The sequence below is a fragment of the Zeugodacus cucurbitae genome, chromosome 2 (assembly GCF_028554725.1).
Source record: "Zeugodacus cucurbitae isolate PBARC_wt_2022May chromosome 2, idZeuCucr1.2, whole genome shotgun sequence".
Lineage (NCBI taxonomy): Eukaryota > Metazoa > Arthropoda > Insecta > Diptera > Tephritidae > Zeugodacus > Zeugodacus cucurbitae.
The window spans coordinates 77,009,307-77,022,084 of record NC_071667.1 but is presented as its reverse complement, the minus strand read 5'-3'; the positions used below and the strand labels follow the sequence as shown (position 1 = coordinate 77,022,084).

The window sequence follows — 12,778 nt, the reverse complement described above, 5'->3', positions numbered from 1 at the left end:
ATTCCAATCGTCAGGCATGCTTTCTTCCGACCATATTCTACAAAGAAGCTGATGCATGCACCTTATCAGTTCTTCGCCGCCGTATTTGAATAGCTCGGCCGGTAATCCATCGGCCCCCGCCGCTTTGTTGTTCTTCAAGCGGGTAATTGCTATTCGAATTTCTTCATGGTCGGGTAATAGAACATCTATTCCATCGTCATCGATTGGGGAATCGGGTTCGCCATCTCCTGGTGTTGTACTTTCACTGCCATTGAGCAGGTCGGAGAAGTGTTCCCTCCATAATCCCAGTGTGCTCTGGACATCCGTTACCAGATTACCTTCTCGGTCCCTACATGATAATGCTCCGGTCTTGAAACCTTCTGTTAATCGCCTCATCTTTTCATAAAATTTTCGAGCATTACCCATGTCGGCCAGCTTTTCAAGCTTTTCATACTCACGCATTTCGGCCTCTTTCTTTTTACGTCTGCAAATGCGTCTCGCTTCCCTCTTCAGTTCTCGATATCTATCCCACCCCGAACGTGTTGTGGTCGATCGCAACGTTGCGAGGTAGGCAGTCTGTTTTCTCTCCACTGCGGAACGACAATTCTCATCGTACAGTTCTTAGATCTCACAAAATTAAAAATTTCTTCAAATCTCATATGTTGCTTCGCAACTAAAACACTTGGAACTGTCTTAAAATAGAATTTTTGACCATTAGATCATCTGGAAGAAGGATTATGGGAGTGACAGTGAAAAAATTGGTTAAATATTCTTACTGTAATACAATACAATGTAACACTTTGGACCTAGGCCTATATAAAAAGATTCTCATTCTGAATATTTTCAAAATAGTAGAATTCTTCGATATATTGGATCATTGAAATTCTTTTATAAGGAAGGATAATTTATAACCCACCTTGTATCTCGATAGTACATTTAGTATATTTAAGTGTATTTTCTTCATTCTTATCAAATCAGCACATATTTCCTACAGGGTATGTACCAATTCCATAACATTATACATTCTTCAGCAGTCCTCCTCAAGTCCTTGCCACGTCTAAAGATGCTTGCATAATCTCATACGAGTCTAAAGCACTTTCTCCTTTTGCTTTTGTAAACATAAAATTGATACTGAAATATATTTCATTCGCCATACACACCCACACATATACATGTAAACACACGCAATAATATTTCAAGTGGAGAAATTTGTCATTTCCATACAGACGGTTATCGGCAGCATCGGCAGAATACCGGATCGGGAAAAGAGCATTTTTCAATTATGCGCCGATGCGATGCGATAACAAGTGCCGCATGCGCAGCCGCCGCATATTCACTTTCACTATGTGTGTGTGTTTGTGTGCAAGCTGGCGTCAGCGACTAGAACCGGCGAAAGTGGGTGAGCTGCGTCCTTTTAATGGCGCATGTAATGACATCTCTAAGCGCCACAAACTGTCATTATGCTTGCAACACAGTGCCAAAGGATCAAAGGCAATGGCGGCGACCGCTGCAGCATACATTTACCGTTGAATATTTACATATTGCATATATGTATGCATGTAAAGGATAATAAATGTCTCAGGCAAATGAATGGTGAATGCAATAGGAAGTTTGGTAATAAGCAAATTAAGATTTATTAATCGGCTTCCTTTTATGTGGCATGGAGTTGACGTCAACGATTACTAAACAATTTCGATGAAAATTACATTTTGTTCAAATATATTTGTATGTATGTATATCTATAGTGTGCAGTAAATGTTGATGCATTTGTGCTGTTTTTATTCAAATACACAATTCATATGTTCATACTACAACAAGAAAATTCATATAGCGCACAATAAATGTAAACAGTTATAATTTTTTATTTGTTTGTATGCATGTAACGGATTGAGCGTGTTTATTAAAATGCTCGCGGCCTTTTTAAATTTCATTTTTTTTTCTTTTATTAATTTTTTGATAATATTTTTTATTTTATAAAATTTTTTTATTTGATTTTTTTATTGTTGATTTTGAACTTTTGCTCGGTGTTGGTGTTGTTCCATCCATTTGTTGTTTGACATGTTGGCGTCAAGATCAAATTGTTGCCCAATTTGTGATCGGAAGATGTCAAGTGGATTTTTACTCATGTTTCCGCCACCGCCATTCCCCCCAAGTATATAAAATCCAAAACGTTTATATAAAAAGCAAACAATTGAAAAGTGAAACACTCTAAAGTATAACAACAAACACACACACACATACACTCTCTTTTGGCTTGCATTGTATATCGCATAAGAATGTGCATTTCGAGTTTTATTAGAATTTAATGTGGGAATCTGTGACATTTTGTTTATGTATTTTTTTTGTTATTGTATTTTAGTACATTTTTGTTGATTCGTAAGAATTTCAAGTGGTAATTCGATGACAATTAAAGCTAAATTAATTAGCAATCAATAGAGACGTTCAAAGCGCTTCAATCAAACGGGGTTCAAGGGAGTCAAACGCAATGTGATCTTTCGAACTGGTTTATTGTTTTACTTTTGGAAGCATTTGATTTTTTTGCAATTTTATAAAATGAAATAAAAGAGGACAATGTTTTCAGTCAACATTCGTGTTCGTTTAAATATATAATAATATAATATAATAATTAATATATTCGTTTAAATATAGAAGATGAAAAATCATTTTTCTTTTTACATAGAGAATCCCAAAAGTTATAACATTCCTCAGAACAGCTTATAGTTTTCATATTTACCAACGATTGTCACTAAGCGATAAATTTTGGCCAACTATTGCAAAACATATTGTTCATGTTGGTATGAAATTAAAAAAAAAAAAGTATAGGTAAGCAATCTAGTTTAAGCCTTGGATTCATTTGAGAGGTCTTTTATAAGCAAGCTTTCTATCTTGAATACTTTATTTTAAAGACGTAATACTCAAAGCACGTGTTCAGTGCATTTTTTTAAAGGTTTCAAGAACATGAACAAATTGCAGAAGGAAGGAGATAAAAGACGACTTTTGTTTGTACCCTCCTCTGAGACCATAATTTTACGTATTTTTGCAAAAACTTCTTAACTTTTGGTTAGAGTCTGACGCGCTTCATTAAAAAAATATTCATCATTAATATATTTTGGAATTATATATATACTGGAAAACTAGACTATTTTCTAGTCCCATTTCCTTTAGAAGAGCTCAAAATTGTAATACAGTTCTGTGGTTTACAAGCACATTTGTTATTTAAGACTAAATTTTTTGTGGCGTTTAAAATTTTTTTTTCGATTTCGCTCTTTGTATTTGTAGGAATTTATTTAAAAATTGATTGCAGAGAACATGGGAAGCAAAAAAAATGTAATTTTGAAATGATAAACTTGATAAAAAAATTTCGCTGAAAACACTAACTTTCCAGAAAACAGTTTGTTTAGTAAAAAATTAAATCGCATCGTTAATTATCATGTTTAGTTAAATTTTGTAAATAATTACTAAAACTAAATCGAATTAATTTTTATTAATTTTGTCTATTTTGGATATTCATACAAGCAGTTTGTGAAATTGGATTTCGGGAACAATAACTCGTGAATAAGTATTAGAATATAAAAATATTCGGTTGAGAATGTATTCAACGTTTTCTGTATTCGGTTGGGTACTATTGAATTTGTGTGTTATAACAAATCAAAGACGCAAACCGAATGTTTAGTTTTATCTATATTTAATTTGACTATCCTCCAATAGGTGGCGCATGAGAGAATCTTACAGAGACCTTCAAATGAATTAATTTTCACAATGCATGTTTTGTTAATAATTCGAAAACAAATTTTAAACCAGATTTTGTTATGTACTAAATTTTGTTTAGTAAATACATTTTCAGTGCTTACAGAACACGTACATATTTCAAATTGGAAGCTCTAGTTGAAGTTGAAGTGAAGAAACTGCGTTTTGTTTCAATTTTTTATGCTCGTTATATATTGGAATAAGAGTATAATAGCTTTGTTCACATAACGGTTGTAACAACTAAAACTAAATGATATATATATACCTAAGGGATCAGTGAGACGTGACGAGTTGTTATCCGGATGTCTGTCTGCAAGCTATAGCTTGACCAATATCAACGAAATTCGGTTTGTATCTTGGAATTCTAAAGCCACTGTTTGTATGAAATCGGTTAGCAACAGCGCATACCTCTCATATACCTCAATTTTGAAGTCCATCTGATTTACTAGATACTATTAAGAGATACTATAAATAGGAAAGCTTTGTATGCATGTTTGTAATGAATAAACTCAAAAAATACTTTCAAAAATTCTTTCACCATTAGAAAGCTACATTCACTTCGAGTAACATAGGCTATATTTTTTGCTAGAATCTAAGCTTTCTGGAAATAGTTCACAGGTGAGGGTATCAAAAAGACTCAGTGATGGAGCATCTTAATTCACTTCACTTCATAATCCGAGAGAAAGACATCGGACATCAAAAAGACTACATTCAAAAATGTAAGCAAAAATATCACGTGATTTTATAATGACATCATGTGATAAGGGTGGGGTCATTGACCTCAATCTAAAATGTAAACAAAAATATCACGTGATCTTGTAATTACATCACGTGATCAGGGTGGTTTTATTGACCTCACCCAAAAATGTAAACAAAAATAACACGTGACCTTGTAATGGCATCACGTGGTCAGGGAAAGGTCATTGACCTCAATCAAAAATGTAAACAAAAATATCACGTGATCTTTAATTGACATCACGTGATCTGGGAGTGGTTAATGACCTGTAAACAAAAATATCACGTGACCTTGAATTGACATCACGTGATAGGGTGGGGTCATTGACCTCATGGGGTAACCGGATATGATGTTATCGGAACCGGAAATGGGACATCCGAAACGGATATGGATATCGATATTGCCGGAACCGAAATTGCGGTGACTGAATATTGGTCACTGGAACTGGGAATGGGGCGTCTGGGGACGGAATGAGCCAACTGAAACTGAAGATATGGGATGACCGATGGAACCAGATATGGGAATGATGTGCCGAAAATGAAGCAACCGGAAATATTTTACTGGAAACGGATGTTTGATAAAGAACGAACGTCAAAATGACGGAAGTGGAAATTAGACAGGAAACGTCCCTTCTCCAGAAAGTGCTTAGTGACGGAAGCAGTATCAGCTTCAGGGCTTAATATAAATGTTTCCTGTTCATGGAAAACTTCGGTTTGTATCATATCGGCTTCCGTTATGAGACTTCCGTTACCTGTAATCGTTATCGATATTGGTGTAAAGTTTTATTCCGCTATCTTCATCGGAGACCAAAGACTAGAGGTCGTAATGAAGATTTAGCTCATTACAAATGAAATATAATTTCATGCTCGAATTTTCTTCATTTTACTTTTTTAAATGAACCCACACAAGAAACGGAAAGTACATACATATGTAAGGGAGCGTGTGTAAAAATTTATAACATTTTAAATGTTTGTTTAAACCCGTGCGAAGCCGGAGCGGTCGGCTAGTATATAAATAAAGCACCATATAAGATATTGGAACAAAACTACTGCACCGTTTAAAAATTGGCGAAATCTGATTACAACTTTAAAAGACTCCAGATACTGATAATGAGGACCCAGTATTAAAAATATGGAGAAATTTGTCAGATATTCTCAAGAAATACGGAGGACATGTTTGTCTTATAATAGTGTGCTTCTGTGCCAAAAATAGGCATAATCGTGTCTATACTTCTTCTAGCCCCCATATATCCCATATACGTATTTTCAAACTTTCGGAGGAATTTTTACCATATATGTATATCGGTTAATGTGTGAGATTGTTTGCCGAAATTGTTTAATATTGGCTATATTGTAGCTTGGTGCTGAAATCGAACCAGGAATTACTCCAGCCTCCATATACTATATAGTATATAGCGATCGTCCTTATACTAGCGGACTTTAAGCCGAATATACATAAGGGTGAAATTGTGTGTTCTCATAAAAAAATTAAATAACTTAGAACTTAGCCTTTCCTTAATTTTATTTTTAAGTTGCATGACTGTTCTAATTTCTGATAATATCTGTGCTCAAGGCAAATTAAGCTAAATCAAAAATTTTCAAAATATTTAGAGCAATGCAGAATACAATTGAAAATATATTCAGTTTAGATTGTTCATAAATGCTATATCTTCAAACAAATACAAGTACAACCACTTGGCCATCCATTGCTTGCTCATAACATCGATTTTACTTCTTTGCGGAAGCTTACTAAGTGATGATATCGAATTTCTAATGAATAATGATAAATAGCGAAATCACTTGGAATTGAATGTTTGGCAAATATTAGTTGAAGAGCACTTCGTTTAACCATTAAAATGAATTTACTAACCACCCAAGTCAAGAAACAAGTGGGTAAATGCAATACAGTCACAGCTAATATTAATGTATGTATGTATGTATGAAACTAAACACCGCCATGTCCCCGTGAATGCGCCATCGCCAGAGCAAGTGGTGAAAACAGACACGAATAATTGAAATATGCGATTCATCATAACTTGAGAGAGTTTTAAAGGACAAGAAAAGATATTATGTAACTCAGTAAACAAGAACATCGCACATAAACAAGTACTATATATCATTCAATATAACAATAAAATTCAAATATACTATATGTATGTATGTATTTTAATACCCGTGCATTGAAGTCCATTTTGCAATGAGCTTTGATTTCTAATCTCAACACTTCAACAAAGAATGTGGACATAAATACAAGAGGTATTAGAATAATCACGAGCCATGAATGAAGTAATTCAATTCTGCTTGAGAAGGAGAGAAGGGGCGCGTTCAAAAGTCCTTCGCATGCTGAGACTTTATTTGGTCACGTGTCACAGTATTGTTGTGGTTTATGCGCATGAATACAATTACAGCTCAGTAACCATTACCAATTCCACCAAATACATGCATATGTATATACACATGTAATATTGTTTGTAAGTATGTTTGTTTTATTTAGCTATACAACAACACTAATAGCACAATCACAATTGTGACTATTCGACCGCTTGCAGTATCAACCCTGTCGTTGTGTCATTTATTGCTAATTACTCAAGTATTATTGAGAGTCACTGAATTGTAAATAAATATGTTTCGCTTTTTTAACGAGACCAACGCTGGTTGCATTTACGTTAGCAGGTCACGGCTGCCCAGCGGGTTTAGTATATTTTTGCCATGCTTAAAAGAATCAACAAATCCTATTCAGAAGAGTGTAAATAATTTTCGCCGGCGGCTAAAAAGCCAAATTTCGTACTTATTTGTGAGTATAACCGCAAAAGAGTCAGCTGAAGTGCACACACATGAATGTTGAAGGGAGTATGGTATAACGTAAAGTGATTATAGTAAGGGGTTTGGGGGTAAAAAAAAACTTATATAAATTTTACTTACAAACATATTTATAAGTTAGCAATTTGGTATTGTTTTAAATTTTCGGTATGAATTGACTTTTTTAAGAATATATAAATTAATTTTTTTAATAAAAATATTTAAATAGTTAAAAACCCTGCCTATTTGAACATTTTATTACAATCCAATATTTTCACAACACTCATTATTGTGGCATTTTTCTAACTAAATATTATTTCTATTAATTATTAATTTCTATTAAGTTTATTTAAATAATAATTTAAATTGCCGTTTTTGTGATTTATCGCCCATCAAATGCTCACATTATAAAAAGCTCAAAAAATAATAACACTCATTCACACGCAAACTCACTCAATGGTTTGAGAAAAGTAGCTGCGGCTATTTATCACTCAGTGGTGGCCATTTTTATCATTTATTCACACCCAATCACGTGCTCCAATCAAAGATGTATGTATGTATATTTCAAGCGATATTTTGATAAAATTTTTGTATTTATTTGCTATTTGTTGTTTATTTAGCTTGGTTAGTGTTCGCTTTCATGGCTTGGTTGGGAGGGCGTGAAACGCTACTTATAACCAGAAGTTAATTCCTCTTCCGACTAACATTAATTATCATTTCCTCTAGCGTTCGCCCACGTTTTTGGTCGTAAAAAGGCCGCATAAAAAAATTAAGATTTTTTCTCCCATTATTTGCATGCAATAAAATAACTTATGTACATATATCTTGATATCATTTTTGAAATAAGTATGGAACTGTAGAAGATGATGAATATGAAAATCATATATTTTTAAATGAAATAACGATGAGTTTTTTCTAATAAAGTGTGTTTTTTTATACATGTGGTTTTCAATATGGAATAAAATGCATATAATTTAATAATTTGACCAAGAAGTTATCTTTATTATAAAAATTACCATCGTGTTTAAAAATTGTGCAAATTTCGTGGAAGTGACCGCTGGCGGCTTGAATAAATACCAGCTCAATTTTCGATCACTTTTCGAACCATTTGGGGCCGTGTGTCAGCAATAAAGGATGGTCAGGAGGAAGTCTGTTTCACATGAAATGACAGACCATATTAGTATAAATCACGTAACAGCTGTCCATAAGACCAACTCCGAAAAAAGTATTGTCTCATGGAAAACAACGCATCTAAAAAACCCAGTTGCAAGCTTTTGAACATTTAGAATAATTATGTTATTGTGTTAGAGATTTTTAAATTTTTAAAAGCAATTGTTTTCATGTCGGTCTGTATAATATACTAAAACATATGTCCATCTTACTCCCTTTAAATTTCATTGATACCGATGCTAGTTATTTAAATTAAAGCAAAAATATCGATTGAGATATGAATCCAAAAATATTATAGAAAAAACATAATTTTTTAAATTTATTTCATTAATACTCTAATATAGAACATTAAGAATCACGAACAGTTGAAATATAATTATATTTCAAATATCAGTAAAACCGTTCACACAACGTGAAGTGAGTTCTAGAAAAAACATTGACTACTGAAATGAAATTGCATAATAAACCTAGGGTAAATCTTTAAACAAAACGAAAATTGAACAAAAATTAAAATTCATTATTATCACCGAAATATTATATGGCATTATGCGGTATTTCTGCCAGCTTAAGCAGAATTATAAAAACTAAATGTTTTTTACCGCCTCCATCTTTCTACATATAGACATTGCTTGAATTTTCCAATTGTCTTTTTCATGCATTGAAATGGAAAGCTAATCCTTGAAACTGAAAATTATACACATATAATTTCCACCTGTTAGCATAAACAACATATTCACTATTTGCCGCAAACTAATGTGTCCTAATTAGACGAACAGCTTGTCTAATTTGATGCTACAAAGGGCTAGGTAAATGGCGAAAATATTGACATCTTCCTTTTTAATACACTTTCGCAACACATGTCTACATACATATGTATGTATGTCATATATATTTAAGACGTAAATACTACAGTCACCCAATTTCTTAATCCACACAATTTATGAAACCACAAACAAATGAAAGTAGTCACTCAATAACAGTACAACAATAATAATCCGCGTGCTCACATTATATTGGATGCTAAAGGTAATAATCGCACTCATAAATCACTTGAGGTAGAGCAATGATGCTCGAGCTGCTCAGCCAATCAGCGGCCAACATCACCACTACCAACACGGACAACAGAAGTACACCAACCATAGCCGAACAATGAAATTCAGTGAAACGCTGCAAGAGACGCTGTGCGGCGCATGAGCGCTGCTGGCAACAAACGAATCAGAAATCGAGTTGAAAAAGCGCTCAAAGTGGGGCTGCTGAGATGCTTGAGGCTTGTGTGTATTGCATAAAAATAGAACATTTCAGAGTATTTACCATATGGAGACGCCACTATTGTGTGTACAACAACAACAGATGGCAACGCTTAAGGGTCACTCGACAGAAAAACACTCGAGTGCCACATAAACGGGAGGTGGCTGAGTGCTATTGCCGTTGCTCTTTGCTGTTGTTGCTGGTGCTTCCTATAGGCGACCTAGTGAACGATACCAAGTGCGATCGAAGTATTTAAAATCGAACTGTGCGTGGTGAGTTTGTTCAATGGTGTCGCATGAGTAGACGTTAACGGACGTGTGTTACAGGTCGTCGTGCAGTTGAAAAATAATAAAATAATAAACAATAGCAGAGTGTTTGTTAATAAAAATATTGAAATAAAGAGTTTGCGAAGCGGAAATTTTTAAATAATTTAATAAGAACAAATAGCAAAATATAAAGAAAATAATTTTTATTGCATTGATTCAGTTTTGCCATGTTAACGAATATGGAGAATAGTGGCAGTAGTGTTGGTGGCGGTGGTGCTTTAGTGAGCCTGAGTAAAGCGGCGCTTACAACGCCCTTCTCCATCAATGATATTTTAACGCGCAACAACAATAGTTTAAATGCAGCACAACAGCAACAGTTAAGACGGCGTCTCTCCGATACGGAAATGTCGTTCAATGCGGAATTAGCAGCCGCTGAGCTGCGTCAAAATCAGGCGCGTGAATTAAAAGATGGCTTAAAAGCCTCAACATCGTGTTGCCATATCGGTGCGGGTGAATTTAGTGGAAATAAATTAAATGGCGCTTTAGAAAACAGCGCCTCGTGTAATTCATCCAATAACCCGAGTCCAATTTGTGAAATGCGCTCGGCGGTGTCAAAGTATGCGGCGCCTATGGGCGCGGAACGCAGAGCGGGCGGCAATAGTGAGAACAATGACTTTATGCCCTACTATATGGCCACTTTGGAGAATAACAATCACAGCGATTACCAGTTAGCGCGCAAATTCGGTTATATCGGTGCGGGGAGTTTGGTCGGTGGACGCGGTGATTGTCCCATTGACATGCGACGTTGCAGTAATAATGAATCAGGTAAGTTGGCGAAAAGTTTTATATTTTAATGGCGGCTAATGGATTAGCGAAAGCGTGTTGGTGACCAATATTTTGGAAACTAGTACAAACTAATTTTGTACAAATATTATAAACAAAAATTTACTATAATCTTTTTTCTTCATAATTTTTAGATTCGGAGTCTTCACCGCCACCGTCGATTTTGTCGCTTTATGGTGGCGCCTCCGGGCATTCCGCCAACAGCAGTTGCATGGGCAACACTTCACCTACGCTGCACGACACAGACGCGCTTAGTGGTTCGTTGAGCCGCAAGAAGCGTTCACGTGCCGCTTTCAGTCACGCGCAAGTTTTCGAGCTGGAGCGTCGCTTCGCACAACAGCGTTACCTCAGCGGTCCGGAACGCGCCGAAATGGCGAAAACGCTGCGTTTGACCGAAACACAAGTAAAGATTTGGTTCCAAAATCGTCGCTACAAGACGAAGCGCAAGCAAATCCAACAGCATGAGGCCGCATTGATGAGCGCCGCCACAAAGCGTGTGCCGGTGCAGGTGTTGGTGCGTGAGGATGGCAGTGGTGCGGCGGCGGCAGCAGCGGCTGCTGCTTATGCACACATGTTGCCGACGCATGGCATTGATCCGGCGTTGCTGCATATTTATCGGCATCAGGTAGGCAACCGTTACATTTTATTTTGCTAAATAAATATTATAATGCAAAAAAATTAAATAAATTATTTTATAATTTAAAAAATATCACTAACAAATTATCCCTATTTTTGCTTCTCTTTATTACAGTTGCAAATGGCTTACGGTGTTGGCGTCTCATTGCCTCAAGTATCATTCCCTTACTTTTATCCACAAGCGTCTAAGATACCACAACCCATACCCCCACCCAGTCAATCGTCGGTGAATGGTCCGGTTGCTGGTAGTTTTGGCGCTCATGCTGCGGCTAGCCACGCAAATACAAACAACAACACCAGTTTTGACATCACCAAAAACGCATTGAATTTCGGCAAAATGGACCACGGCATGCGTTACATACAATGCTCTTCGGCCTCCTCATCCCCCACGCATGGAAACACGCATGGCAGCGGCGGCAGCAGCAGTCCATCGCGATCTTGCTCCAGCCCGACACCTATGGATGCCTCTGGCGCCATGTTGACTTCAGCCATGTCTGCGGATACCGAAAGCTGCGCGGAGACACACTCGGCAACGACGGAGGATTGTGATGAGAATGTGGAAATTGATTAAAGCGGCTTCTTAGTTAATGCTTCTTAGTGAAACGTTAAAGTTTGTCTATAAATTAGTAATTTGTGTGGCACAGTGTCGCGAAAGTAGCAAATAATATTGTATAAATTTAACGAAATTTGTGATAGTGAAAGTTTTAATTGGCTTAGTAGGCATACATATGTACTTTTAGTATTGTAATTAATTGTAGTTAGTTGTTTATTGTAGTTTTAGAAATAAGTAATTGTGAATAACAATGCAATGAAAAAATAAAATAATATTGAAATATATCGGCTTGTGTTTCGTTCAACAGTTTGTTGCCGATTCTTGAAGTTTTCAATACAAGAAAATGGAGAAGAATATATAAGATATTTTTTGAACAGACCTCGTAATGCGAACTTTAATATTAATTAAAGGACGTACTTTCAAAGAAATCAAAAATATGGATCTAATCTTCCATTTTCTCTTATTTCAATGGAAATAAATTCTTCGCAAGTATCCGTCTTTCTATATAGGTAGGTTACAAACAGAAGGGCAGTATGGTTCTGAATTTTATAATTTATTTAATTTAAAGCGAGTCATCCCATGTGACCGCCGGTTTTTTAGGGATATTTTAAGGACAAGGAATATTTTTTCTACGATCAGTAAATAGAGAGAGCTTCAAGTTTATTAGCATTTATTAACATACATACATTTCGAAAGTCTAAGTATAAATTTTAAGCAAAAAATATTGTTTAGAACATGAGTTACAGCGTTCTGAACACCCCGCCTCAAAAAAATTGGTTCGGACTTCCTTCACGATTCCGGC

At 35.5% G+C, this 12,778-nt stretch overlaps 1 protein-coding gene across 1 annotated transcript; it reads left to right on the top strand.

Moving 5' to 3' along the window:
* Positions 1-9,956: 9,956 nt before the first annotated feature.
* On the top strand, positions 9,957-12,191 carry LOC105211298 (homeobox protein bagpipe). The gene is made up of 3 exons (XM_011182648.3): positions 9,957-10,769; positions 10,922-11,412; positions 11,539-12,191. The coding sequence occupies exons 1-3, from the start codon at positions 10,172-10,174 to the stop codon at positions 11,992-11,994; spliced, it is 1,545 nt and encodes a 514-aa protein (XP_011180950.3). The 5' UTR covers positions 9,957-10,171; the 3' UTR covers positions 11,995-12,191.
* Positions 12,192-12,778: the final 587 nt, after the last annotated feature.

What these genes read in the sequence shown, in the direction of transcription:
- LOC105211298 (XM_011182648.3), top strand. Translation starts at nt 10,172, where the DNA reads ATGTTAACGAATATGGAGAATAGTGGCAGTAGTGTTGGTGGCGGTGGT. An exon ending in TTGCAGTAATAATGAATCAG is followed by an intron (nt 10,770 to 10,921) that starts GTAAGTTGGCGA and finishes CATAATTTTTAG; the next exon opens with ATTCGGAGTCTTCACCGCCA. An exon ending in TGCATATTTATCGGCATCAG is followed by an intron (nt 11,413 to 11,538) that starts GTAGGCAACCGT and finishes TCTTTATTACAG; the next exon opens with TTGCAAATGGCTTACGGTGT.